This window comes from Euprymna scolopes, chromosome 28, assembly GCF_053919585.1.
Source record: "Euprymna scolopes isolate OS-2025 chromosome 28, ASM5391958v1, whole genome shotgun sequence".
NCBI classification, from domain to species: domain Eukaryota; kingdom Metazoa; phylum Mollusca; class Cephalopoda; order Sepiida; family Sepiolidae; genus Euprymna; species Euprymna scolopes.
The window spans coordinates 56824948-56852032 of record NC_136509.1 but is presented as its reverse complement, the minus strand read 5'-3'; the positions used below and the strand labels follow the sequence as shown (position 1 = coordinate 56852032).

Sequence of the window (27085 nt, the reverse complement as noted above, 5' to 3'; positions counted from 1 at the left end):
AAGTGCAACAATAGAAGTAGAATTATGATACCATTTATCTCTGACACCATGATTGGTGTCAAACGGCAACTTGCACTATTAATTTTGTTAAAATACTTAGAGATGTCATTTCTCTCACACATAGTAAAATATAATGGTTACAAATGTAAGTTCTGGAAAACTAAGGTTTAGTTATCAAAATAAAACAATATTGAAAAGTTGTTTTTATTTATGAACGTTTCAATATTTTAAACATGAGTCAGAGCATGCCTTTAATTTTGGTTATGGAGTTTATGTTTTGCGAGTAGAAAAATAGCTAAATGGAGTTGAAAGAGGAAGGATGTAAACCTTAAAGTTTTAAGCTAATCTTAATTATGGAATAAATCTAGCATGTCAATTAAATTATATTGAAGTATATTTTTCAAGATAAAATGTCTATGTGGGTTTTTATGCAAACATTATTTCAACATGCTTGCTCACAACATAAATCAAACAAAATAAAATGAAATGGTCAAGCCATAGATCGAGACAATGATGCCTCGAACCAGCATTAACACCAAAGTTCTGTGAATTTTTCAACACTAAAGCATGAACAATGAATAGCAGAGCAACTAGTTAGATTACATATGGTCATTGCATCATAGCATCACATTTGATGTCTCAAGATGCAGATTACAACTTTAAGATACCATAGCACATCCGCAATCTATTAAGTCTCAGGATATCTCTCTGGATGAACTTTAGAGCATATTCCAGCTACAATAATTGAAGACAAAGTACATGATCAATAAAACAGAGAATACAGGACATGTAATGATCCAAGTTAGAGCACAGATCGGACACAATGATTCAAGAATGATTCACAACTGATTCAATTATTCAAAGCAAACCATACAACAGATGCATTGATTCGAGACAGAAGATATGGCGGATACAATTATGAAAGACAAAGTATATGGCAATTGTAATGATCTAAAGCAGAGCTGCAGATGTGATGATCCAAGATAGCACATACTACAGATGCACTCATTAAAAATAGAACCAGCAGTAGATACAAAGATCAAAGTCAGAGAATATGAAAGATGCGGTGAGACACAGGGCATAAATAATGATCCAAGATACATATCACATGATAATTGCAATGATCCAAGATATATATCACATGATAATTGCAATGATCCAAGATATATAGCACATGATAATTGCAATGATCCAAGATAGTGCACACAGAAGATGCAGAGAAAATGTTACGAAACAGAGGGAATAGCAGATGCAGTGATTCAAGACAGAGAATATGGCAGGTGCAGTAATTCAAGAACAAGACAAATGAAATGATAGAGAGCATAAAACGATCCAAGACATAATATACAGCAGATAGAATGATCCAAAAAGATCATACCTCAGATACAATGAGCCACAGTAACATGTGGTAGAAACATGTGGTAGAAACATGTGGTAGAAACAATGATCAAAGACAAAGCATTATATCAGATACTATGATTCAAGATGGAGTACACAGTAGATGCAATCATCCAGCAAAGAGTATGCAGCAGACAAAATAATTCAAGACATAGTACATGACAATTGTTTGTCCGCCAAGGTCCTTCTAAATTTGTCCATTGTCCTGCCTTTATAGATCATGTGAACAGCATCTTTTTATTTTCATGTTTGGAGCATAAATTCAAATATTTGAATTTCAATTCTAACCCACTTACTACTTTTCCATTATCCTCTTTTTGAGAAAAGGGGTGCAAAGAAAAAGAAAGAAGGAAAGGATAAAGTAAAGAGAAATTAATCTTAACTCCATGGATTTATTACATATTATTTTTATGATTTTCTTATTTAGAATTATGAAAAAAAGAATCTTTTCTATAAGGTAATATTTTATTCGAATTTATTTACACTATTTACTTACACGGTAATCTTTAAATCATAAACACACGGCCAGTGAGGATTGAGGATATGTGTTGCATGAAGAGAAATACTATCAGAATGATACGATGGATGTGTAATGTGAGCCTTAAAATGATGACCCCAAAAAAAGATTAAATTTAGATAATATATGCAGATGTGTGCAGAAGAGGAGACTCATCTCATATGGTATGTTGAAAAACATCGTAAAAATTTTTGTGTTAGTAAATGTAAAATAGTTTAGGTAGCAGAGTCAGTTGAGAGGAGGGAAGGCAAAGAGTGATAAGTTGAATTTGAGAGAAAGAAGAATAAATAAAGATCTGATAACGATAGGTTAACTTGATGATGACCAACACGTGCCAGCATATGAAACATGATGATGATTGCAATTGTTATTATGTATAATCTGAGAATTTCTTCAAAATGTTTTTAATAGTTTGTAATTTCATTGTTCAGATTGTTTTATATCGATTATATTGATTGAACACTAATCCTTATTAAAACAATTCTTTGAAAAACTTATTCAATTTTTAGAATTTTTACGCATTCAATTTTTTTCACAGGCAAAAGTTTAAGACATTTTGTTTCTTTCGCTACAAATTCTGAAATGGAAGACATATTACTCAATTTTATTTTCATTTAATTTTTAGTTTTGTATGTATATTCAATAAAAATTAAACAACGATTCTGTTAACAAACTTATCGGAATTTTCATCATTAAACTTACCATAGCAAACGGATCTTCCCTTAAAAAATTTAGCAGCATTGTTTTATGACATATTTTAGAATTTATTTTTCAAATTTTTATTTAAATTTTGGGACAGTATTGCCGCTTACACAAATTAATGATTTAATGAGAAAATAAAACTAACTTTAATTGCCAAAATTATTGTTTATTTTTCAATCATAGATTTCTTTATGAAAATCTAACATATAAAGTTATGTCGATTGGTTGATTGGTTGGTTGGTTGTTTTTGTTTTACGGCATATCAACCCCTTTTGGGTTATTTAATGCCGAATCCAGTGATTTTGAAGAAAAAAATATAGATTTTTTATATCTTCAAGTACCTATTCATAATGTTTGGTTTAGTTGTCTTGTTTTTTAGCTGCCTTAATTACCCTCTGAGTTTTAGTTTAGTTTGTATTCAATCAAATTTGAAGTTGTGAGTTGTCTTTGTAATTTCTTTAAAGATGTTTTTCACAATTTGACGGCTTCCCAACATTTGTCATCAAAGCAGGAACTACTGAACCTGTTAGCTGCTGAGGTTTTAGGGACGCATTCGTTTGCTATTTTGATTAGTGTTTCTATGAAACTGAGTCGTAGTTTGTCTCAGTGTGATTCAGCATATTCCTACACTTTTCTATGAATATTTGCCAATATTCCTTATTTAGTTTCCATCAGGGAGGTTTTCACTGTTGGATTTTGGGTTTTCTATCAATATTGGAAAATGATCGCTGTCACAAGTGTCGTCATATACTTTCCAATTAAAGTCCATATGTATTGATGGGTAGTGTAAGCTTAGGTCAATGGTTCAGTGGTTTCCGCTAGCTGGGTTGAAGTGTGTAGGTGTACCATCATTAAGGAAGCATATATCATTTTCATTAATAAACTTTTCCAATGTTTTGCCTTTTTTATTAGTGTCATAGGATGTTATGACTAATGAAGTCTCCCAATAAGATAAAAGGTTTAGGTTATTGGTCAGCTTTTACAATTCATTTTTATCCATGTCATCATGCATTTTCTGTTGACAAATTATCTTCAATTAATTTGTTTAGCTGAAGCAGATGTGAAGAGTTTTGGTTTTACCAATTGACTGACCCTTACGCATCACTTGCCATTATATATTTGAGGATAATGTTAAGTGGGTGGGGGATAAGTATTTTGTTAAGTTTGGGATGGATTATATACATAATGGGGCTTGACATGACCAGCCGATTGATCAGATCGGGCCTCTTTGACTTCCTGTCTAGCCAAAGTAAGAGCCAAAGTGGTTAGGGAAGTAAAGGTGCTTAAACCTCACTTTCAAGTTCTTCAACTACCAGGATTTTGTCCTAAGATCCATGACCAACAGGTGGCCTCATTGAGAGACTTATTATTTGTAGGGGAGCAGTCAATGTATTCTACAGCTCCATTGACAGGGTGATTATCATGTCAGATTTTCAAAGTCAGATCCTAAAAGTAAGTTGACTAATATATCGATACTCGATTCAGAGTAACTTATTTTTCAGTTTTATTCCACTATATTATTAGCATGAATATATTTTATTTTGTTATAGTTTTTTTAATACTTATTCTAGCTAAGAAAAGTATTAGGATGGAGACATTTTCCCTTATTCATTGAACAGATTAAAGGGAAATTATAATATACTGAGTTCTTGCCCTATCAAGACTTACTAGAAAACTCAAGACAGTGAACGCAGGCGAGATAGCAGATAAGAACATAACCAACCAAAATAATTACCAAGCTGCACTCTTCTAATTCCAATCGACTGATCTCAACATTCTGTTTCCATGATCAAGGATGTTGGTATGATCCAATATTATGTCATACAAAGTTTGTGCTAGATATCTCCAGTAAGCCATCCTCTCATCACCCATATGTGAGAACATCTTTGTAGTTATTGATGAGAATTCTAAATCACATAATCAATAATATCAAAGCTTATTTGATTTCTTGTAATGTCTGCACCAAATGTAAGAGAAATCACACAAAACACACAAACTAGCCCAGCAGTCATTGCAAATGCGTGAAAAGATCATTTTTTATCGATTTTGTATCAATGCTCATCTCCTTCATTTTTGCCATATTGGACAGTTTCAGGTGTCATTACCATATGCAATTGATACCAACTGCAAGCTATCAATTTTTTTTTCTCGCCAAAATCAGGAACTTCCCTGCATGGTATCTTCTAAGCAAGGAACCCATTTTATGCAAGAATTTTTATAAACTTACATTCATTAAACACAACGTTCACTGTCCCTGCTGACTTTTAAAACTCTGATAACATTTAGCAGCAAAATCACACTGTGATGGTAGAAATTGCAAATGTTCTGATGTCTTAAAATCCATTGTTTCGTCAATGAATGCATTACCAACACTTCATCATCTTACGTCATCACTAATCATCCAAATTGTCTCACATCAGAAATGACCATCCAGGAACTTATAGCATGTGCATAAATGAAGCAAGTTTACAGACATGTTACAAAACGAATGACAAACGAAACTGGCTAACTTACAATACAGATCAAGGATGGGGCCTTATGATATGGATAACTAGTCATAGCCCTCTCCTCCCTTCAATGTCATCAAGACAAATGGTGTGATGCTGCAAATCCGAAATAAAAAGAGCAAAACTGACTAAATATATCCTGCTCACATTCAGCACTTGGTGCTTGAATGTCTCACTTAAAACATAGAATCATGTCATCCTCATTTATGTTTGGGAAGCAATTAGATGATGCAAACGTCCAATCTGTCACCCAAATTGCCTTTTTAGGGAGCGGGATTTTTCTTCACATTAAAAAACGACTGTGTGTCTAACTATGCCCCTGTGGGGAAGCAATTAAATAGGAACATAAAATCAACTTCCCTTCAAACATGTCATTATACACTGACCTACACATTACATACATATAAAACCAGCATTAATAAATACAACCTTCTGCATAGAACGACTCGCTACTTAGAATTCAGAATAAAATTCACAGGAGCAGGAGAGAGGCGGGGGTCTATCATAGTTTGTTCAAATCAGATTTTTTTTTCTGATTCTGGCTACAGATATAACCGTATTGGATATGACAACACTGAAGACAAGAAATGTACAGGAAGCCCACAAATTTCAGTCTTCAACTAAATAGTTCAGTTAGAACCAATGACAGGCATCCTCTCATGAAAAAAAGTAATTGGCATAAGAATTATTCAAATGCTCCGATTTTCTCTAATAAAAATTGAATTGTTTCAAACCAACTTCAATTCTCAATGTTGTAAAAAGTAACAAATTTTAATAAAGATTTCCGTTGTTTTATATCATAATAAATAAAATGGTAAATTCTGAATTAGATTATTTTATAGTTTTTTTTTAATCTTATTAAAACAAATGCAAAAAAACAAACCTCTTGCCGAACACGTTCTTCCGTTTTTTGCATCTGAACTTCAAGCTCTTCTTCAAGTTGCCGCGACAGACGATCATAATGATCCTTTTCTCTGAAAAATAATAAATTATTATTTCATGGTCCATTACAAAAAAATACAAGGGTTGGTTGCAAGACTTAATAAAGATGATTAATAAATAAAATGATTTTAGCAGAACGATAGCAATAAAAGAATAAACTATTTTCCAAATTAAAGAAAAGTATTGCTATAAAGATAGTTAAATAGATGAAATGATTCTTCCTGAAGAAAAGTTTCAAAAAGAGTCGACCGAAAGAAATTGATTGTCACAACTGATATGATTAAATTTGTAGTCAGATTCTGGAATAAGGTTTAAAAACAGGTCACCTAAATCCACGATAACGAGATTGATGAAACCCAAGTATCCCCGACAGAAATTATAAAGTATGGTATTTAAATAAAATTATTTATATTAGCTCTTAATTAAACACTTATTGTCTGTTTATTTTATCCAACTAAATCATAGTACATGCTATATAATTTATGTTCTTTCTTAAAACTATTATTTTTGAACCACTTATTTTATGTGATCCAAACTTGTACACTCATATGTCTGCCACCACTCTGAAATCGACAAACCCCTCATGTATGAAAATTATGCAAATAATATTTCAATGTAATTGTCACAAGGTAGAGAGCTCTTTAGTTTTTAAGAGTTGTCCCCGTTGGATCGAGTTTATTAACTTTATCAATATTGTTCTACCAAATATATAAAATTTTACATGGTGGCAACGAGCGATGACTGACTGATTGATTTACAAGTAACCTCAAGGAAAAAAGCGGATATAAATATATCATAAAGTGAGTACATAAAGACATATTTTTTTAAAGAAATAATTTTTTCCGTCTAAAAAAAAAATGGCTCTCCTAGCAATTCCACTTGATAATCACTTGCTATCACCAAGAAAATAAGAACAAGGATCCCAACCCTGTTGGATACAAACACAGTAAAAGACAACCAAATCCGTGAGTGGGTGAGCATTAAAAGTAGGAAACAACAAAAATATTTCAACAGAAATGCAAAAGACCTTCCCGAATTGATGATAGGTAGCAAGGTATTTGTTCTTCAGGAAAATCACACGTGGAAGCCAGTAACAGCGTTAGAGAAATGCACTGAAATGCGCAACTATATCGTCAAAATGCACAGCGATGGAAAACTATTAAGACACAACAGAAGACATTTACAAGAAATATTCAGAACACCAAGAAGAGTCACTTTCAATCTACCAGCCCAGGGGATTGAACAGGATAAGCCAATATCACTGTTCCAGCAGTGATTCCACAGAAATAAAAAAACACCAACACGACAATGCAACATGTCCAGCTCATTTAACTGCAGACACAACCTGGAGAACTAGCAACATCATCAAACCGACCTGTGAGAAAAACCCCAACAAAATACAAGGACTTTTTTTATATATAAATAAAAAAATTAAATAAAACAATTTTGCTTGACACGAGAGATGTCACAAGCTAGAGAGCTCTAGTTTTTAAGAGTTTTCCCCTTTGAGTTTGTCAACTTGTTTATTTAGTAAATAAAACAGCTTGTAAAATATACCTTGTGCGTTCATTTGTATCAATATTGTTCCACCCAATATAAAATATTACAGCAATGGAGAGATGAAAAAGGAACAAACCAAAATTATATGTTGAATTTGGAAATCTTTATTTGGAACTCAGAAAGTTGAATGAAATTTTGGACGGAACTTTATTTAATAGTAGGTTCTCATCTTCAAAAAGATACATCTGAAGAAGGTCAAAAATAAAAAAGCAGTCGAAAACTACGAATTACCGATTCTCATATAAACAAATTCTTAAACATAATGCTGTTTTACATAAAGTCACGATAATCGTTGTTTTTAGCAGAAATACAGTTAATCATACAAATACTGATCATTTGGTTCTAATCAAAAAAATGTTTTACCTTTGAAAAAGCGTTTCAAGTCTTTCTCCATCTTTTTTATGGGCTCGAATATCACTAATAACGTTGATGATGACAGTTTCTAATTTAGCCAAAATATCTGTGTTTCCGGTTCCATGTAGAAACTCATAAATTTCACAGACCTTATCTTGGCTGAAAACAAAATCAAAGCAATATTTATTAATGAAACAGATCTAGAAAGAAACAGATCCTCCCTCCTCACCCTTTTCATCCTATTCCAATGTTGCACTTTTTGCCATTTTACTCGTTTCCTTTTAAAGAGGGGGAGTAGGAGGATAAAAATCGAGTGAAATTTCTGTCATAAGTGAATGAGACAAAATATAGCAAATGAAGTTAGCGTGAAATTTTATCAGTTATTGTAGACAGAATTAAAATATTTCAGTTTCGTGCATGTGCTTATACTTTTTTAATAGTGAATGAAATTTATTCAAATATGCATTACATGTAACAAGGTTTATACTCACACAAATATACAGCATATTTGGAAAATCGATGGCATAATTTCAGGATTATGTTCTATATGTGTACCTATGTCCTGAAACAGTTGTTCTGGATTATAGGTCATTGATTGACAAACTTAACATCAAAGTTTATTGCCTGTTTGTGTTGTGTTTCGTGTTTTTTTAATATGTTGAGTTTACTCAATACATTCTATAGTTATTATAATCAGTGGCGTAGCAAGGGCGGGATGGGGGGGAGGGATCCGCCCCGAACGGCACGTGCCAGGGGGCGGCATTTTGAGAAGGGAAAAAAAATTTTTAAAGTAAATGAAAGCTAACAAAAAATTTGAAATTTTATGCCGAAAAGGTTGTAAAACCTCGGGACTTTTAGAGATATCTGAATTAGAAAAATGTGTCCCTGCGATACACACCAGGGGCGGCATTTTGAGATGGTAAAAATAGAAAATAGAAAAAAATAAATAAAAGCTAATAAAAAAAATCTGAATTTTTTTTACCAAAAAATTTGTAAAAAATCGGAGCTTTTGGGGGTTTCGGAATCGGAAAAATGTGTCCCTATTTAACGATTGCCACATGTAAGGGGGCGGCATTTTGAAAGGTTAAAAACAGAAAATAGAATAAATAAATAAAAATAAGTAAACGCTAACAAAATATCTTAAATTTTATACCGGAAAGTTTTTAAAAATTCGGAACTTTTGAAAGTATTGAATCGGAAAAATGTGTCCTTATTTTACGAGCGGCCCATGTCAGGGGGCGGCATTTTGAGAGGGTAAAAATAGAAAATAGAAAAAATAAATAAAATAAATAAAAGCTAACAAAAAATTTGAAATTTAATAACGAAAATGTAAAAAATTTAAACTTTTGGAGGTATCAGAATCAAAAAAATGTGTCCCTATTTTACGAGTGGCCCAAGTCAGGGGGCAGCATTTGAGAGGGTAAAAAAGAAAATAGAAAAAATCAATAAAAAAATAAATAAAAACTAACAAAATATCTTAAATTTTATATCGAAAATTTTGTAAAATATCGGAACTTTTAGAGGTATTGGAATCGGAAAAATGTGTCCCTATTTTACGAGCGGTACATACCAGGGGAAGATTTTTGTGAGAATGAAAATAGAAAATAGAAAAAATAAATAAAAGCTAACAAAAAATTTGAAATTTTATACCGAAAATGTTGTAAAAATCGGAATTTCAGGACGTATCGGAATCGGAAAAAATGTGTCCCTATTTTACGAGTGGCACATGTCAGGGGCGGCATTTTGAGCGGGTAAAAATAGAAAATAAGAAATTAATAAAAGTTAACAAAAAATCTGAAAATTTATATCGAAAAGTTTTTTAAAGATTGGAACTTATGCAGGTATCTGAATCGGAAAAATGTGTCCCTAATTTACGATTCCAAAACCGATCGTTTTAAATTTTTAATTTAAATTTTCATTATTGGTACTAATGATAAATATTTATTGTTTTTAAATTACCACTAAAACTAAAATGATAATAACATCAAAATACGATGTAAATTTATAAGTTGTAAAACAAAGTTTTAAAAAAGTTGCATAAATTCTCTAGGTAAACTTTCAAAGAAAGCAGTTCATTTACATGTTCAAAAAATGTTGAAAAATTAAACAAAACATTTTTGTCAAGAAAAATACTTTCAAACATCACTGATAATTAAATGATACAATGGAAAATTAGCAACAGAAAATTACGTAATTTTGGAATTGTAGAAACATTAAGCAAGTGCGGAATAAAATATCAGGGGATATAATTTTAAATGGGAGTTAAGCACTACACCTCAATTACTATTTAAGCGGTTTTCTATTTGATAGTTTAAATAATGTTGAATTTCTGTCAAGTTTCGAACACTCACGGAGTAATTTTTTTTTTCAAACTATCAACAAAATTTTATAATCACTAACGTATTTATGATTAAACTGAAATTTATTATGATTAATTAATTCTGGTAATAGGATTTTAATGTTTTAACTTTTTTATTATTAATAATTGTAAAAGGTAATAGAAGAAAAATTTCCTTAGAAACTGTACCTAACTTAGAAAAATCGACTTACTGGCTTTCAAACAAGAGTAAATATTTAAAAATATGCATATTTCTGTGAGAAGCACTTGAATCCTATTTAAAACTATATCGTCTTTAAGTATGGTCTATCTTCAATTGATATTTATGCCGTATATGCTTAATTTTTATACTTTGCCAAAATTAGTTTTCCGGTGTCTAATTTTCCTAAATTTAATTAAATTGAAATGAAAATACAAAAAGTGATTTTTAATGTTTTTGATTCATTTGGGATTTTATCTGTTTTTGCTTTAATTAGCTGGTGGGGTTTTTTCAGTGTCCTTTTGTCCGATCCTCTAGGTGTTTATATAGAACGGATATGAATGTATAATCTTAACTATTCTAGACGTTCTCTCTACCAAACAATGTTCATGCGTTTACACTAATCATCAATATTTGTCCTGTTATTACTACTGACAATGTCACAGATATGTAGTAGATTGATTTGTTTTAACGCAAAAAAAAAAAACGAAACAAAAAGCAAGATACAGATAATTATAATAGAAATACTTTTTACTAATATTGTGAGAATTTTAGACTGACACTCTTGGCTAATGGTGATATTTTCCTTTTGTTTTATTAGACTTTCATTTTGTTTTATGCGATTGCATTTGGACACCTTGAAAATCTTGCCAGAAAAAGGCACAATCAATTATTTTGAAATTTAAACTTTTGTACATTAAGTTAACCTAAAATAATGAATAATCATCATTTCCAGGCTACTCTAACATTGTAGAAATGTTCACTAAGCCGAAGTCTGACTGGCAAGACAAAAAAAAAGCTTATAGAATTTATTTCCATGAGGAAAATAATCATTTTTGGTTAGTGTTTTAAAATTCTACAATGTCTCTGAAATGAAAAATCATTTTATGTCAAATTAATATTGAAACAGATCTTCACCTTAAATTATTAAATAATTGTTTTGTTTGTTTATCTTTCTGCCAAGTTTTTTTAAGGCGTTAACACGTAATCGCCTATAAAATAGAATGTTGTTTTATTTTAGAAGAGTAACCTAACCGAGAGACTCAATATACTACTACTACTACTACTACTACTACTTGTAAGTTCTGATATATATGATAAGTTTAAATATGAAAAAAAATTAAAAGTTATAAAAATAGTAATTCTTTTTTTAATCTATAAAACAGTTTAAATAGATTTTTAGGAATACACTTGCATTTTAATGTTGGCAAAATGTCTTTCAGTGGAAAGCTCTATTTGTGCCGTGCCACTCATTAAATCTTGCTTGTGTACATGCTGCTTCTGTAGCGGTTCACTCTGTTACATTCTTGGCATACTGGACTGGTTATTCTCGTTCTTTTCTCCATCTACACATCGCTAGGACGTCTTTATTCAGTTGACCGGTCGAAGTATCACGCGGACTATGGAAACTAGATGGAGTAGTCGAGCAGATGCTGTAAATGATGTGGCAAAAACATTATTGGAAGTCGCCATTGGAACAACTCACAGAAGAAGAAATGCAACCACAAGATCAGATGCATCTTTTATTCTCAACTTAGTACTGTTGTTTCCATTTCTTTTATTTCTGAGGTTTTCGAAAACGATTCTCCCAGAAATCAATGATGCCCAGGAGTATTTTCAAGAAAAGGGGCTGGATCTGCAACAAAGTTCTGTCAGGCTGACGGCATTGATAGATTGCCTTCTTCGGAATAGAGAAAAGATGGTGGCTACTGCAGTAGACGAGTCAAAACCTTTGCTCTGAAATGAGGATAAGTATGGAGCATCGAATCTGTAAAAAGAAACGAATGGGTAGTGAACGATTGACTGATGCAGCACTAGGGTTTCATACTGAGTTGAAGCAGGAAATGATGTCTTTCATAAATAGATTGACTGAAGAAATATCTTGCAGATTTCAACAAGTTCACAATCTTGCAAGGAAATATGCTTTTCTTACACCGTCAAATCTGCTTGATGATAATTATGATTGTCGGCTTGATGAAAATGACGAAGATATTGATAAAGATAAATACTTTGCTGAACGGAAGAGATTACAGTATTTGTGAAAGCTTCAGTAAAAGATAAATCAATGGACCTCTTGAACTTTTGAACTTTATATAGAGATACCTCCTTGGAGATTTTGTCCCTAATATTGTGATTTTGCTGCGCATTTTCCTTACCTGAGCTATTAGCGTTGCCAGCTGTGAGCGCTTTTTCTCGAAACTGAAACTCATAAAAAACTACCTTCGCTCAAAAATGAGCCAGACAAGGCTTACAGACTTGGCAATCCTCTTCATAGAGAGGGAACTTGCCGATAGAGTGAATTTTGATAGTTATTTTTAACTTTTCCGAAAAAAAAGCGCGAAAAGTAAGTTTGTAAATTTTCAGCCGACTAGATGCCTTGCAATATTTCTCTCACAAAAAATAAATTCATAGACTTATTTTCAATTCATAAATACATGTATTTAAAAAAAAATAAAAACTATTTTTAAAAGCATTGAAACGTTATTAACAACAAAAAATTCTTAAATTTCACACTTAAACCAAGCGATTACACACACACATTTCAAAAAGCATGGATACAAGACATTTTTTCTCTTCGGAAGGCTCGACCTCTTAATAATAACATTATGAAGAAAAAGAAAAGATAACTACATCGGAGAAACCTCTTCTTTATACAGCCATGTTTTTTGTGAAAATTCGGAAATAACAATAAAAAAGTAACTAAAAATGATTTTATCATTTCTTAACCTTTTCATGCGTTCAAATGTTCGCATTTAAATTTATAAATTCAAATTTCAAATATTCTCATTTAAATTTATGAAAAATATTTTCTAAAATGTGTGACTTTCCATCGCTTAAATTTTGCGCTTAAATCGAGTGATTACACACAAGGATTTCAAAAAGCACCAATAGAAGACGTTTTTTTCTCTTCGAGAGATTCGACCTCTTAATTATAACATTATGAAGAAAAATAAAATAAAACTACATCGGACTATCCTCTCTTTGATATAGCCATGTTATTTGGCGAAAATTCGGACTTTAACAACAATAAAAAATAAATAAAAATTATTTTATCATTTCATAACGTATTCAGGTGTCCAAATGTTCTCATTTAAATTTATTTATTTGTGTAGCCAATTAATTTAATGTAACTTTTTTTATATAATTTAAATTATACGTTTTGTTTTGAAAAACAATATTTAGTCTCTTTTGTTTCATATTAATGTTTACATAATTCCCTTCATGTTTACATACTTATTATTATTATTCAAATTATTGAAAAGAAATTGTTAAATTAAATTAAAATTTAAAATAGGGGAATTGTGTAAACATTAATCTGAAGGGAATTATGTAAACATTAGTTCAATGAAAATAAATATTTTGAGGGGTTTGTGGAATTTGGAGGATTTTAACAGGTTGTCATATGCCAGCAGTGGGGGGACGGCAAAAGAGGTAATCATATGCCAGCGGGGAGGGGGATGCTGTGGGAGGGGGCAAAACATGTAATTATATGGCAACGGGGGTGGCAAAACAGGTAATTATAGGCCAGCGAGGGGGGTGCAAAACAGGTAACTATATGCCAGTGGAAGGGGGGGGGCAAATTTTACGACCGGCAAAAACTGATACTACGCCACCGATTATAATACAGGCGATTTAGAGAATCGATGAATTTACTTCGGATTCATATAGACCTAGAAACGCTTGGTTTCCGAATTTTAAACCATTGAAACAACTACTGATCAACATTCTTTTATATAGACATCTAACACATATAATGTGTGTGATAGTGCATTGTTATTTCTACATATGGAAATAGATAAGCACTATTCCAAGCCATCGATTTTCCAAACACTCTGCATATGTAGAAAAAATAAATGGAAAAGTGGAGAGATTAAATTTCACCAATTTCAGAGAAAACAAGTTGAACAAATTGAACAGATGTTGATATTTTTTCTCCCACACTTCAAACCTCATCATCCCTATTTTCATTTTCAACCTTCTTTCACATTTTAAACATTTTATTTGTATAAAACTTTTTACAATTTTTCTTTTCATGACTGAAATATCTTGAAATAAGTTAAATGCTGCCACACCCTTATTTTCACCAATTTTGTTGCTTTAACTAACCTCACCTTTTTGCCTTTTTTCAATGGGATGTGACTACCCAAATTCTCAAGACCAAACAATTTTTGCGTTTACCACCAAACTATAATCTCCTTACATTAAACCCAAATCTTTCCTCTCTTTTGTCGACCTCTCTCTTCTATTACCTCCTCTTCTTCCTTATAATTTGTCTCTTATATAAAAGTATCAGAAATGACATTTCTGTTTTGCTTTGATGGTTTTCCTGTTATTAATTAAAAGAAACAAAATATCAATTTATGGTGGATTCCTGATACTATTTTGTCTTTTATATTTTCTGAATTTTTCCAATTATTGTTTTGATATATGTTCTGTAGCACAAATAAGCTAGAAACAACGATAATAATAACAAAAAAAAATTGAGCTTAATCAAAAAAGGGCGTCTTCATGTTAATTCATATCATCTGAAAGTTACCTTGTACATCAAAAGACAAGGATGATTAAAAGTTTATTGATAAATTATCAATGCATGTTCAAAATAAATAATAAATGTTGTCTATAAAAACTACTATTAAATTTGGTTTATTTAAAATAATTTGACAATGTATAGCTTCTACATCAAATTCAGAATCAAATAAATATCTGCTAGTTCCTCTTGCAATCATCATTTCTTACCGTCAACAAAAAAACAGCCAAGGTATTAGAATTTGTTGTACCTCCTTCTGAAACTTTGATATCTTCTCACTTTCCAAGGAGTTTTTATAATACGTCACTTTATGCCGTAACACTTAGGACTCTCCCTCCCATTTCCATTTCACTGTCTATTTTGTCCATCATCATCTAACGGGAATCAGTGTGTCAACATGATTATGCTGGCTCTTAATCTTTTATATAGTTAAGGATTGAAAAGAACAGCTTCGAATATATTCTTGCAAAAATTTCTGATAGATTATTAAATAATGTTGCAAGTACAAATACTTCTGGGTAATGCTGGATCGGGACAGCTAGTACACACGCACGCGCACACACACACAAACACACACAAACACACACACACACACACACACACACACCGGAAGTAATTAATCCTCAATTCTTCTGTTATGTGCAGCAAAATTTGATACCTTAGACTAGAAATATTTTCAACTTAAACCATGAACAATAGCATAGTGAAAAAAAGTATGTCTACTATTAAAAAAACTGGGAACTACCGAACATAGTAGGTTCGCAGGCTTCATATTACCCAAGAAAACTACAGACTTGGATTTTTCAGAGACTATTTAGCTCCTATCGGAACTATTTGGGCTGAATATAACCTTGTTCCACAAACGTTAGAAATGCCTGAACATAGTTAAGGACAACCAGCAAGATTTCCTAACGTTTGCAGCATCAGTGAAAAAGCTCTGTAATGATTTTAAACTAGCCGAGCTGACTGTCAATGATTTCAAGTTTTTAATATTTGCACAATATCAACAGAAGACGCTAAAGTCAGATAACAGATACTGACCAAGCTTGAAAACGAACAAGGATTGATTCTCCAAAACTTGACAGAAGATTGTCCAACAGTAATTTCTATCAAGTGTGATTCAAAAACAATCGAGGATTCAGGTGTGGCTCAGATTAGAAAAATCAGAAGCAATTCAACCGCCTATTCCCCTAAAAAAACAAAAAACAAAAGAGAAATCTCATGTTATCCCACAATAAACAAAATACGAATAGGTTAAAAAAAAAAACGCCCAGACCAAGTTACCACTGTGATAAATGGCATTAGACGAAATTCTCTTCAGTCAAGAAAAAAGTATAGCGCAAAAAATTACAATAAAAATAGTCATAACTTAACTCAGTGTTGGTATGCCAATAAAACGAGGAAACCCAAAAGTAAAATCAGACAACAATTTAAGGAATTTAAGAAAATATGTGACTGTTGATATTTTCAATAATTCCATTAAAATTCCAGCTTGACCTGAGTTTTGATCTTTCAATAACCAACTGACATACTTTGCGACAATCAAACAAGCCAACCGTATTAAAGACAGGTAAAACAGCAAAATCTGTAACTGGAGAGAAGATTTTAATAATATTACAGTTACACTAAACGGAGTTACCAAAAGGCTGAAAGCTTACGTACTAAGACCTTCAGTTAACCTGTTCAAAACAGATTGGATAGAAAGATTCAATCTATTGGATTGCCTAATGAGTACCTTTTGTTGCAAAATAGAAAGTACAGTATTCAATTCAGTAAGCCTCAAAAAGGACCTCAAACAACGATTTCCTTCAGGGTTTTTTTGGCAGCTTGAGGAAACGTTCTAAATTAAAAGCTAAGCTTAAGGTCAAGGACAGTGCACAACCTGTATTCAAGTAGAAATGGAAAGTCCCTTTCATCAGCAGATCACCAAAGAATTTGATAGACTTAAACAAGCAGGTATTCTGTCAAAAATATATTCTAGTGAATGGGTCACATCTACGGTTCAGATAAAGTAGAAGTCCAACCAAATACGAATATGTGCAAAATTTATCACCAGGTTAAACGATGCCATTATCCTTTATGAAGCTCTGAAAAATTTTCAAAAAATTAAATAGTGGAAAGATCTTCTCAAAATTTACCTCTCAGATGCATACCTTCAGATAGAGATGGATGAAGGAAGTTCCAAATTACTCTGCATAAATACCATAGAGTGTTGTACAAATACAACAAACTGGCTTTTGTGGGTCAAGGTTGCGCCTGCAATTTTCTAGCAGGTCGTGGATACCATAATGGGTGACCTTGACTATGCAACAGCCTATTTGGAAGATATATTGGTGACCAGTAAAACTATGGCAGAGCACTGGAAGCATATAATAAACATATTCGAGACGGTACAAGAATACAGGTTAAGAAAGTAAAGTGTGATTGTTATTACCAGAGATCAAATAGGTCACATCATAAATAGAAACAGCCAATGGGATCAGAAACATGATGGGCCCCAGATTTAGTTTCTTCGGTCTAGCTAACTTTTACCAAGGGTTCATTAAGAACATGCAGAATTTGAGAGGGCCTCTTAATTAACGTTTTAAAAAAAGGACAAACTACGGTTATAAACCCTTGAATGCCAAAACGTATTCGAAAAGATCAAGAAAACTCCTACACCTTACACCTAATCTGTGTTCCGTGTTTTCCTTCCATGGTCCCAACCTTGGGTTGACATCAAAATCATTATTTAACGTCTGATGAAACGTTTTAATGTCGAAATGTTGGTAAATCCTGAAAAGTTTTTTAATTATAGTAGTAGAGAGACACAAATGTTCCACACCATATTTGTATTGTCATCGAAATCGGTGAAATCATTCATTTTTCAATCAAATTTCGAATGCACTCATATCTTATCAAAGAACTTACTGTTGATTTTATATGCCAGGTTCTTCTGCTTGTAAGGTGATAAAACTCCGCACATGCATTTGAGATGTTAGAATGTATAAGGGCGTTTTGATACAAAAGCTACCTAAGCACACTCGTGACACATAAAATACATTTGTGTAAAATTTCAAAAAAATTGGCCCAGCCATTTCAGAGTCCATAGAGAACAAACTCGTACAGACAGGCACACACACGCACAGACACACACACATATATGCACACACAAAGTAACTTTTTATATATAAGTAGATATATGTGTGTGTGTGTGTGTGTGTGTGTGTGTGTGTGTGTGTGTGTGTGTGTGTGTGTGTGCATTCCTTATTACAAATTAATTCTGTCTTACAACACCTGCAGATGGTATCCATTTCTGCACTAATAATATCTATATATATAATGTTGCAAAATCCAATGCCGTTTAGATAGTGGACAGCACGTTTAATTGAAGTCAACTTGTCAGCTGTCATCTTTGCTAAATCTTTAAAAAAAATTAATTTTTTTATTTGTTATTATACTTATCATTATTGAACCTCTGACGAGATGTGTTGAAACTTTCGTCGATCGGCATAAGGTTTTTCCTTATGTTTATATAATTTGATTTATGAAAGTTCTACTCATGTATCTAATACTTTTGAGAAAATATTATTTTAGTTCATGTCATCTATACATTGTTTTGAACAAAGATGGCGGCATAGTTCAGATCAGTAACCAAGATGGCGACCAAGAATCAAATGCGGTCCGTGGCGTAGTTAACCTCTTAAGTTTTGAGATATTATGTTGAACAAAGATGGCAGCGTAGTTCAGATCAGTAACCAAGATGGCGGCAAAGAATTAAATGCGGTCCGTAACGTAGCAAACGGCGAACTGATTGAATCCAAAATTCGACAATTTTTATAATAATTTTTAAACGTTTTCATTGGTTGTTTAGCACAAATGATTGGCGAATCCATTCGTCTCATAACCTCATCAGAAGTCAAAAATATTTTACACACACCCTTTTTTGATATAATAAAAAAATCCTTTCGGATTCAATTTTGGTTTCACTTGAGAAAACGAAAGAAAAATAAATAAATAAAAATAAATGAACAAAGAAAAATAAACCAATAAAATAATTGTATTTTTTGTATTTTTTTTTTTTCTTTTTCTTCTGGTTTTATGGGAATTTGTCTTTATTCTCATCGGTCAAAAAAATTAATATATTGGTATGTGTGCAAAAAGAAGCCATTTTTTTTTTTTTTTTTTGGATACATATAAAAATAAACACTTTTTAAATATATATAAACATACAAATAAAACACTTTTCAAATACATATAAACATATGCACAAAAATTCACAAATATACATTTTTTGTTTTGTTTTAACAAATGTTTGCAAAAAAAAAAGAGATACAAAAAGAACTATTTGACAAATAGGAAGTTTACAAAAGGGTTTTAACAAGTGGCTTTTTTTTTTGTAACAAAAACTGGAAACATTATGTTAGGTATTAATTGGTTAATTTGGTTAGTAAGGTAGAAATGGTCGCAGTTTAACGTCATGCCCGGGACAATTTACAATTTTTTTTTTTTGGTGTGATTTTAACTGTTCATGCTTCTCCTTTTGGGTTTCTGAAAAGAGATTTATTCATAATTAGATTCCAAAAAGTTCGGTTATAAAATGTCTTAATTTTATTCTTTTTATAGGTTTAGTGAAAATGTCGGCTATATTATTCTCAGATATCACATAAGTAAGAGTAATAGATTTTTTTCTTATTTCATCCCTTATAAAATGATATCTGATATCAATATGCTTCGACCTTTGATGAATCATAGAATTATTTGCTAATAAGATACTGCTCTGATTATCACAATGAATTACTATAGGTTTTTTACTTAGATTTGGTTTTAAAATAGATTTTAGAAGGGTGTTCAGAAAAATTGCCTCCTGCGCGGAATGAGTAAGAGCCACATATTCTGCTTCACATGTAGAAAGTGCAACAATTTGTTGCTTTTTAGTTTTCCAAGAGATCATAGGTCCAGTCATCGACAGTCTAAAACAATACCCCACTATACTCTTTCTATCCTCAGAGTTAGCCCAATCTGAATCCGAAAATCCTTCTAAATTTAGAGGATATGTGGATTTTTTAAATCTTAAAGATTGTTCCTTGGTTCCTTTTAGGTAACGAAGGATTTGTTTTGCACGATTAAGGTCTTTAATTGTCGGTTTCGATAAGTTTTGAGATAGCTTTGTTACAGTTTAACATATGTCAGGCCTTGTTGCAGTCATCAAGTAGATTAGGCTCCCTACCATTTCCCTGTATATTCGGTTATCTATGAATTTTGTTTCGGTCCCTATATTTTTATTTATGTCCATTTCGACGGGAGTTGAACGCGGCTTACAATCTTGCATTCCGAACTTGAGCAGAATTTTTTCAATGTATCGTGATTGGTTCATAGTTATAGTTTCATTTTCACCGGTAAATTTTATACCGGGGAACCATGACAGTCGTTCAAGATCGGCCATTTTAAATTTTTTATTTAATTCATTTTTAACATCTCTTAAAGTGTTGTTACAGTTTGAGGCGAGTAATATATCGTCAACCCAAAAAAACAAAATCAACAATTTATTACCTATATTTTTGGTATACATGCACGCGTCTATGGGACATTGTTTGAATTCCTGTTCTATTAAATAATTATGGAGTGTTAAATTCCAATTGTGTGCACTTTGTTTTAGTCCATATAACGATTTATTTAATTTCCACACCCAATTTTTATTTTTCATTTTAAATCCCTCTGGAGAGTAAATGTAGATTTCACAGTCAATCGGAGCATTTAAATAAGCATTTTTAGCATCCATTTAATGTATTTTTAAATTGTATTGAGTGGCAAGTTGTAATAAAATTCTAATTGTCGTTAAATTTGTCGTTGGTGAAAATGTTGCACAATATTCCACTCTAGGAATTTGTAAGAAACCTTTCGCCACAAATCTTGCACTGCCAGAAGCTGTGATTTTTTTTGGAAAAAAACCCAGCGTGAAGAAATTATATTTTTATCTGTTGGTTTTGCCACTATTTCGTATGTGTTATTTTCAGATAAAGCTTTCAATTCGGATACCATAGTTTGCTCCCATTCTTGGTGATTTTCTGAATTAATCGCCTCATTATAACTTTCCGGTGCGCTGTTCAACGAATAACAGTAATCCACGGCGTAATCTTGTATCTTTTCAATTTGTAAAAAGTCTGGCCTTTTTCGCTCCCTTATTGGGTATCGACATGTCTGGTTACTGTTTTCATCAGAAGTACTGTAAATGTAGTCGTTATTAATATTTTCATTGTGATCGATTAAGATGCTAGGCAATATTTCACGTTTTTCATTCACTGGATCGCCATTTTTTTAAATTTAATGTATCATTGAATTTTACACATCTAACCTTTTTTATGGCATTTTGAGCTGCAAAGTAGATTAAGTATGCCGGACTATTTTTATCGTAATCTACGAAAGTACCTTTTTCGCTTTTAGTATTTAGTTTACTGGTGTTTTCTATAAATGCAAAACAATCAGAACCAAATAGATGCATTCCCTTCGTTTAAGGTTTTACACTGCAAAACGCTTCATACGGCGTTTTTCCTAGCCTCTTATTGGACGATCTATTTCTGATATATGCTGCTGCCATTAAAGCGTATGTCCATAAACTATGCGCTAATTTCGATTCGATAAGTAGGCATCTTGTCATCTCAAAAAGGGTTCGCCATGCCCTTTTAGCTGTGCCATTTTGGAAGAGGGAATACAGCGCCAATTTCTCATGTTTAATACGGTGGTTAATTAATAGAAGTTTAAAGTTTTTACTAGTAAATTCAGTCCCATTGCCTGAGCGAATACATTTTACTGAACCGTACGGGGCAACATCAGCTAAATATTTCTAAGTGGCGAGGATAGTGTCGGATTTGTTTTTAAGAAAATAAACCATAATTAAACCGGAAAAATCATCAATAAAGTTCAAAACGTACCTTAGATTGTTTCTCCCCATCGGGCTGATCGGACCTGCTAAGTCACAATGCACAAGTGAGAGAATTTTCGTAGCTTTTTTGTCTGGCGTTTGGCTTATATCTTTTGTCATTTTCCCTTGTGCAAGTTGGGAGATCGTTATTTACATGCCTTCGACTACATTTGGTAATTTTTTAATATCAGCTGTATTGCAGTGTCTTAGAATTTTATGCCAGGTTTCCAAGTCGTGACAGGCAGTTTTTGAGGGAACCATACTTTTTAAATAATATAGTCGGCCATTTTCTTTAATGTCAAATACAGTTCCATTGGGGTATGTCAATTTTGATGTATTTTGGCCAAATTGTATATTCGTGCCTTGTTTAATTGCAGCCTGCACGGAAAATATGTCTTGCTTAAATGTAGGTATGAACAGAGCATTTTTTAGAATACAGTTACAGATTTCGCCTTTATTATTTTTTAGGTATATTTTAGCATAGCCTCTTTTCAAGACTATATCATTTATTTGACTACCGTTGGCAAGTTCGACAAAATGACTTTGAGGATTAAAGTTTGAATCAAAATTAAAATCAGATTCCTTGGTGATAACGTGCGCTGTAGCACCACAGTCTACGAGGAGATTTTTACCATTTGTGGTATTGTCAAAGTTATATGTGAATAGAAATGTATGTTCTTCCTCAAAGTTCTCAACGTTTTTTACGGAGTCCATTTTAGAGTGTTTATATCGACATTGGAAACTTTTGTGGTCGGGTCTTCCACAATTATAGCAGATAATTTTTTTCTTTTTCTTGGGAAAATTACTTTTGGACAATATGTTGCGGTGAGGTGTGTAATTTGGTGGTGTCTGCTTTCGAGAAGCATTTTTGAACTTCGTAATATTGCTGGAGTTATTATTGTCCACGAGCATACAATTAGTCTTTTCGTAACTGCGCAATGCCACTTTAAATTTGCTGAAATTTATGGGTTTGTCTTTCTGAGTTATAACAGTTGTAAATGGTTTAAAATCGGCTGGAAGTCCCTTGAGGGTCATTGATATCAACAAGCTATCGCTTATTATTTCACCTGAGAGTTTTAAGGCATTGGCGGTTGTTTCTGCCCTTATGACGTAGTCTGTGATCATTTCATCCTCGTTACGTTTCAAAGAGGTTAATTCTGTATATAGGGATATTATTTTCGGTTTCCCTTTTGATAAATAATGTTCTCTTAATATGTTCAATGCTTTCCTCCCATCATCCAGTGCGTCTCTTATAATCAGAGACAGACTTCTATCGTCTAAACATTGAATCAGTTCTGCAAAAACAGTCACGTTTTTTTCAAGAAATTCGGAGTCCTTTGGATTCTCTGTTGCAGATTGTATGACTTTGTGTAGTTTTCGAATCCTTAGATATCCCAGAAATTTTACCTGCCACAATTCGAATTTAGATTGCGATCCGTCAAAGAAAAGACGGTGGCTAAGCGCATAACCTGTTAAGTTTTGAGACATTGTATTGAACAAATATGGCGGCGTAGTTCAGATCAGTAACCAAGATGGCGACCAAGAATCAAATGCGGTCCGTGGCGTAGTTAACCTCTTAAGTTCTGAGATATTATGTTGAACAAAGATGGCGGCGTAGTTCAGATCAGTAATCAAGATGGCGGTGAAGAATTAAATGCGGTCCGTGACGTAGCAAACGGCGAACTGATTGAATCCAAAATTCGACAATTTTTATAATAATTCTTAAACGTTTTCATTGGTTGTTTAGCACAGCCGTTGGTTATAAAAATGATTAGCAAATCCATTCGTCTCATACCCCCATCAGAAGTCAAAAACACTTTACAGGCATAATATGAAAGTACACTAGCCACACCAAGAATTGGTACTAATCAGTCTATTTATACAGTTTGGAAAAGTTTCCACAACATATACATAGTGATACTAGATTTGATACTAGACCCATTAAATCATTATTTTTTGTTATATTAGAAATATAACTTCTGTCTTAAAAATAATCATTCATTTTTTATTTGCTCCTCTCTCTTTTCTTCATCCTCCTACTCTTTTCTAAAAATAAATTGACTCATCTATCTGTTATACTATTACTTGTATTAATGTACTATTGTTGTTTGTTGTTTTATTTAACAAGCATATCAACATTTGTTAGGTCATTTAATGCTGAGAATCATTTTTATTTATTTCATTTTATTTTTTATTGTTTCCAAAGTTGTTTTCGTTTACATTTTTTCTTTAATTGATCTTGGAATTTATTGCCTTCACAAAAACATTTTTAAACACATTTATTCCTGGAGCATCAGGTTATTTACATTATTAGGTTATTTACATTCCAGGGTGGAACGATAAAATTGTCGCCCTAAAGAAAACAACATTACAGCTTTATTTTAAAATTTTATTGAAAAAATCAATTTGTGTAACTTGATTATGTAGTAAAGCTGACATCTATTCAATGTAGCTGCCTTCAGCCTCAATCCCGGCCTCGCTACCGGTTTGGAACTGGGACCATGCTTTTTCCACAAGCGCTGGCGAGAGCTCGGCAAGAGGTAAGCAGGGGCTCAGCAAATACAAGGGGCGTGCAATAAGCAATGCCCCTGACCCACTTCCCATAGAAGTAGAGCAACGAAACTTGGCACAGTTATTAGTCTTTCTCTACATAGGAACCACCCAGAGTTATGCATTTCTCTCATCGTTTGATGCAGTTCTGGAGACCTCCAACCACAACGTGACTTCAGAAATCAAGGCTGCATCATCTGGGAAACGCTTTCCTTTCAAAAACAACTTCATGGCTGGGAAGTGAAAGTCAGAGGATGCAAGGTCAGGAGAGTAGGGAGGATGGGGAAGGATTTCATAAACCACACGCCCATGCTTCTGATCTGATGACATTCGAGTTGTGAACCGGAGCATTGTCCTGCAGGAGGAGGGTACCTTTGCTGATCTTGCCTCACCTCTTGATTTTGATAGCTTCCCTTAATTTCCTCAAAAGTGAAGCATAATAGGCTCCTGTAATTGTAGAACCCTTTTCCAGGAAATCTGTAATCACTACTCTGTCCTGGTTCCAGAAGACTGTGAGCATGACCTTGCCAGCGGAGGGCTGCAGCCTTGCTTTCTTTGGAGGTGGTGAGTCCAAGTGCTTCCACTGCATTGACTGGGCTTTGGTCTCTGGATCATAGTGATGGACCCAGGTTTCATCCTGTGTAATCAGTCTTTTGAAAAACTTTCACTCATCTTCTTGGCACATCTCCAAATTCATCCTCGAGCACAACGCGTTCTCGCTTCTGGAATGGTGTAAGCAACCTGGGAATCCATCTGGCAGACACCTTATGCATATGCAAATGGTCATGAATGATAGTTTCCACAGACCCTGTACTAATCTTGACATCTTGGGCTATTTGGCGAATAGTAATGCGCCAATCTTCCAAAATGGCAGCCTCAACTTGACGGACAGATGCCCCATCAATGGCAGAAGGGGGGGCGACCAGGTCTGAGAGCTGTTTCCACAGACTTCCGGCCACGTTTGAATTCACGATGCCAGCGTTTTACAAGGTCATATGATGGGGCATTATCACCATAAGTTTCTTTCATTTCATCAAAAGTCTCCTGTGGTGTGCGTCCTTTCAAATACAAAAACCGGATCACTGCTCGACATTCAACAGGCTCCATTTCACACCTGACTCAGTTCAAACACAAAAATAACAGAAACCACAATTAGTTCAGAGCTGTAATTTGCCACATAACCTGTAGAGATATAAATCATTGCACATGCAAAATTTCAGCTAGATCAGACAACTAGAAGTGGGTCAGGGGCATTACTTATTGCACGCCCCTTGTACTTGGCGAATATTTGGCAGATGATGGCTTTGGTGTTGTGGGAGGTCATGTTGGTGATTTTCTCGGCGTATGACTAAATGAATTAGTCCAGTGGGTTTAGGTTGGAGGAGGAGGGGGCAGTGAAAGAACGGTACAAAGTCATAGCAATCTTTCTGTAGCCTGGGTCTCTATGGACCTGTACCCAAGGTCTGCCAGTGCTGATTGCACCAAGGGATCACCACACTCTTCAGCACATCCAGGTATGGTTTGGTATTGACTTTCAAGCCGACTTCGAAGATGTGAAGTGGTATGATGTGGCCCTCACTTGAAAGCAAACCAAAGACTATGATCATGGCTGGAAACTTTGTTGAGCTGTGCCCTTAAGCGTTGAACTGTCTGGATTTGCATTTTGAGGGTGCTGGTAATGGTCCTGTTGTCATAACTTGGATCGGTAGAAAGCAGAAGTTGTACAGTGGTGCATCTCCAATCTCGCTTGTTGAACATTGTGTCACTTTCTGACAGTGTTATTTGTTATTTGAGTCTTTTTTTTTTTTTTTTTTTTTTACAAAGGTATCACCACACATTATCAAGGCCCAGAGGCCACTCAAGGATAAGGGTTAAAGAGTGTACAGTAGAAATTGGTCAATATAGTAATCATTAGTAATGAAAATTTGGTAAATTTGATAACTTATATGGAACGGCTCATCAAGAACTTATTTACTTTAGACTTGAACACAACCATATTGTAGTCAGCCGGAAAGCAGGAAAACGGAAGACAATTCCACAGGCGTGCAGTTCTAAGAAAGAAGCTTTGTTCATGGAATCTACGTTTAGGTTTAGGCACAGACAAAGAGTGGGGGAAATTATTGATAGTGTTTACAGCTAGACGAGTGTTTCTTGTGAAAGTTTGGCGAGGGGGGACCATAGATTGAAGCTCAGTTGAACACTTTCCATGAAAATAACGATACATCAGAGACAAACTCGCAACATCTCTTCTGTGAGATAGAGGTTGCAAGGAGGAGAAAAGGACATCTCCTACGAGGCTACGAAGTCTATTTTGAACTCTATCAAGGCAGGACAAGTCCTTTCTAGCAGCTCCTGCCCAGATGTGGCAACAGTATTCCATCCTTGGATGTACCTGGCTCTTATATAGATAGAGAATAGCATCAGCAGTGAGATATCTACCGGATCGATAGAAAGATCCCACCATTTTACCAGCGGCCTTGGCAACAGATTTGATATACGTGTTCCATTTAAGATCAGGAGTAATGGTCAAGCCCAGAAGCTTGTCAAAACTTGAGGCCTCCTGAAGACGAGAGCCATTCATTTCAATTG

The 27085-nt window shown here is 33.5% G+C and overlaps 1 protein-coding gene across 2 annotated transcripts in view; it reads right to left on the bottom strand.

Moving 5' to 3' along the window:
* Positions 1 to 27085, bottom strand: part of LOC145249652 (ras and EF-hand domain-containing protein homolog) — a 193485-nt gene that overhangs the window by 76491 nt on the left and 89909 nt on the right. For both annotated transcript variants that reach the window (XM_080111420.1, XM_080111421.1), the window contains exons 3-4: positions 7990 to 8139; positions 6008 to 6098 (exon numbers count right to left, since the gene is read on the bottom strand). In XM_080111420.1, the coding sequence (XP_079967546.1) occupies positions 6008 to 6098; positions 7990 to 8139 (241 nt within the window). The remainder of the gene's footprint in view (positions 1 to 6007; positions 6099 to 7989; positions 8140 to 27085) is intronic.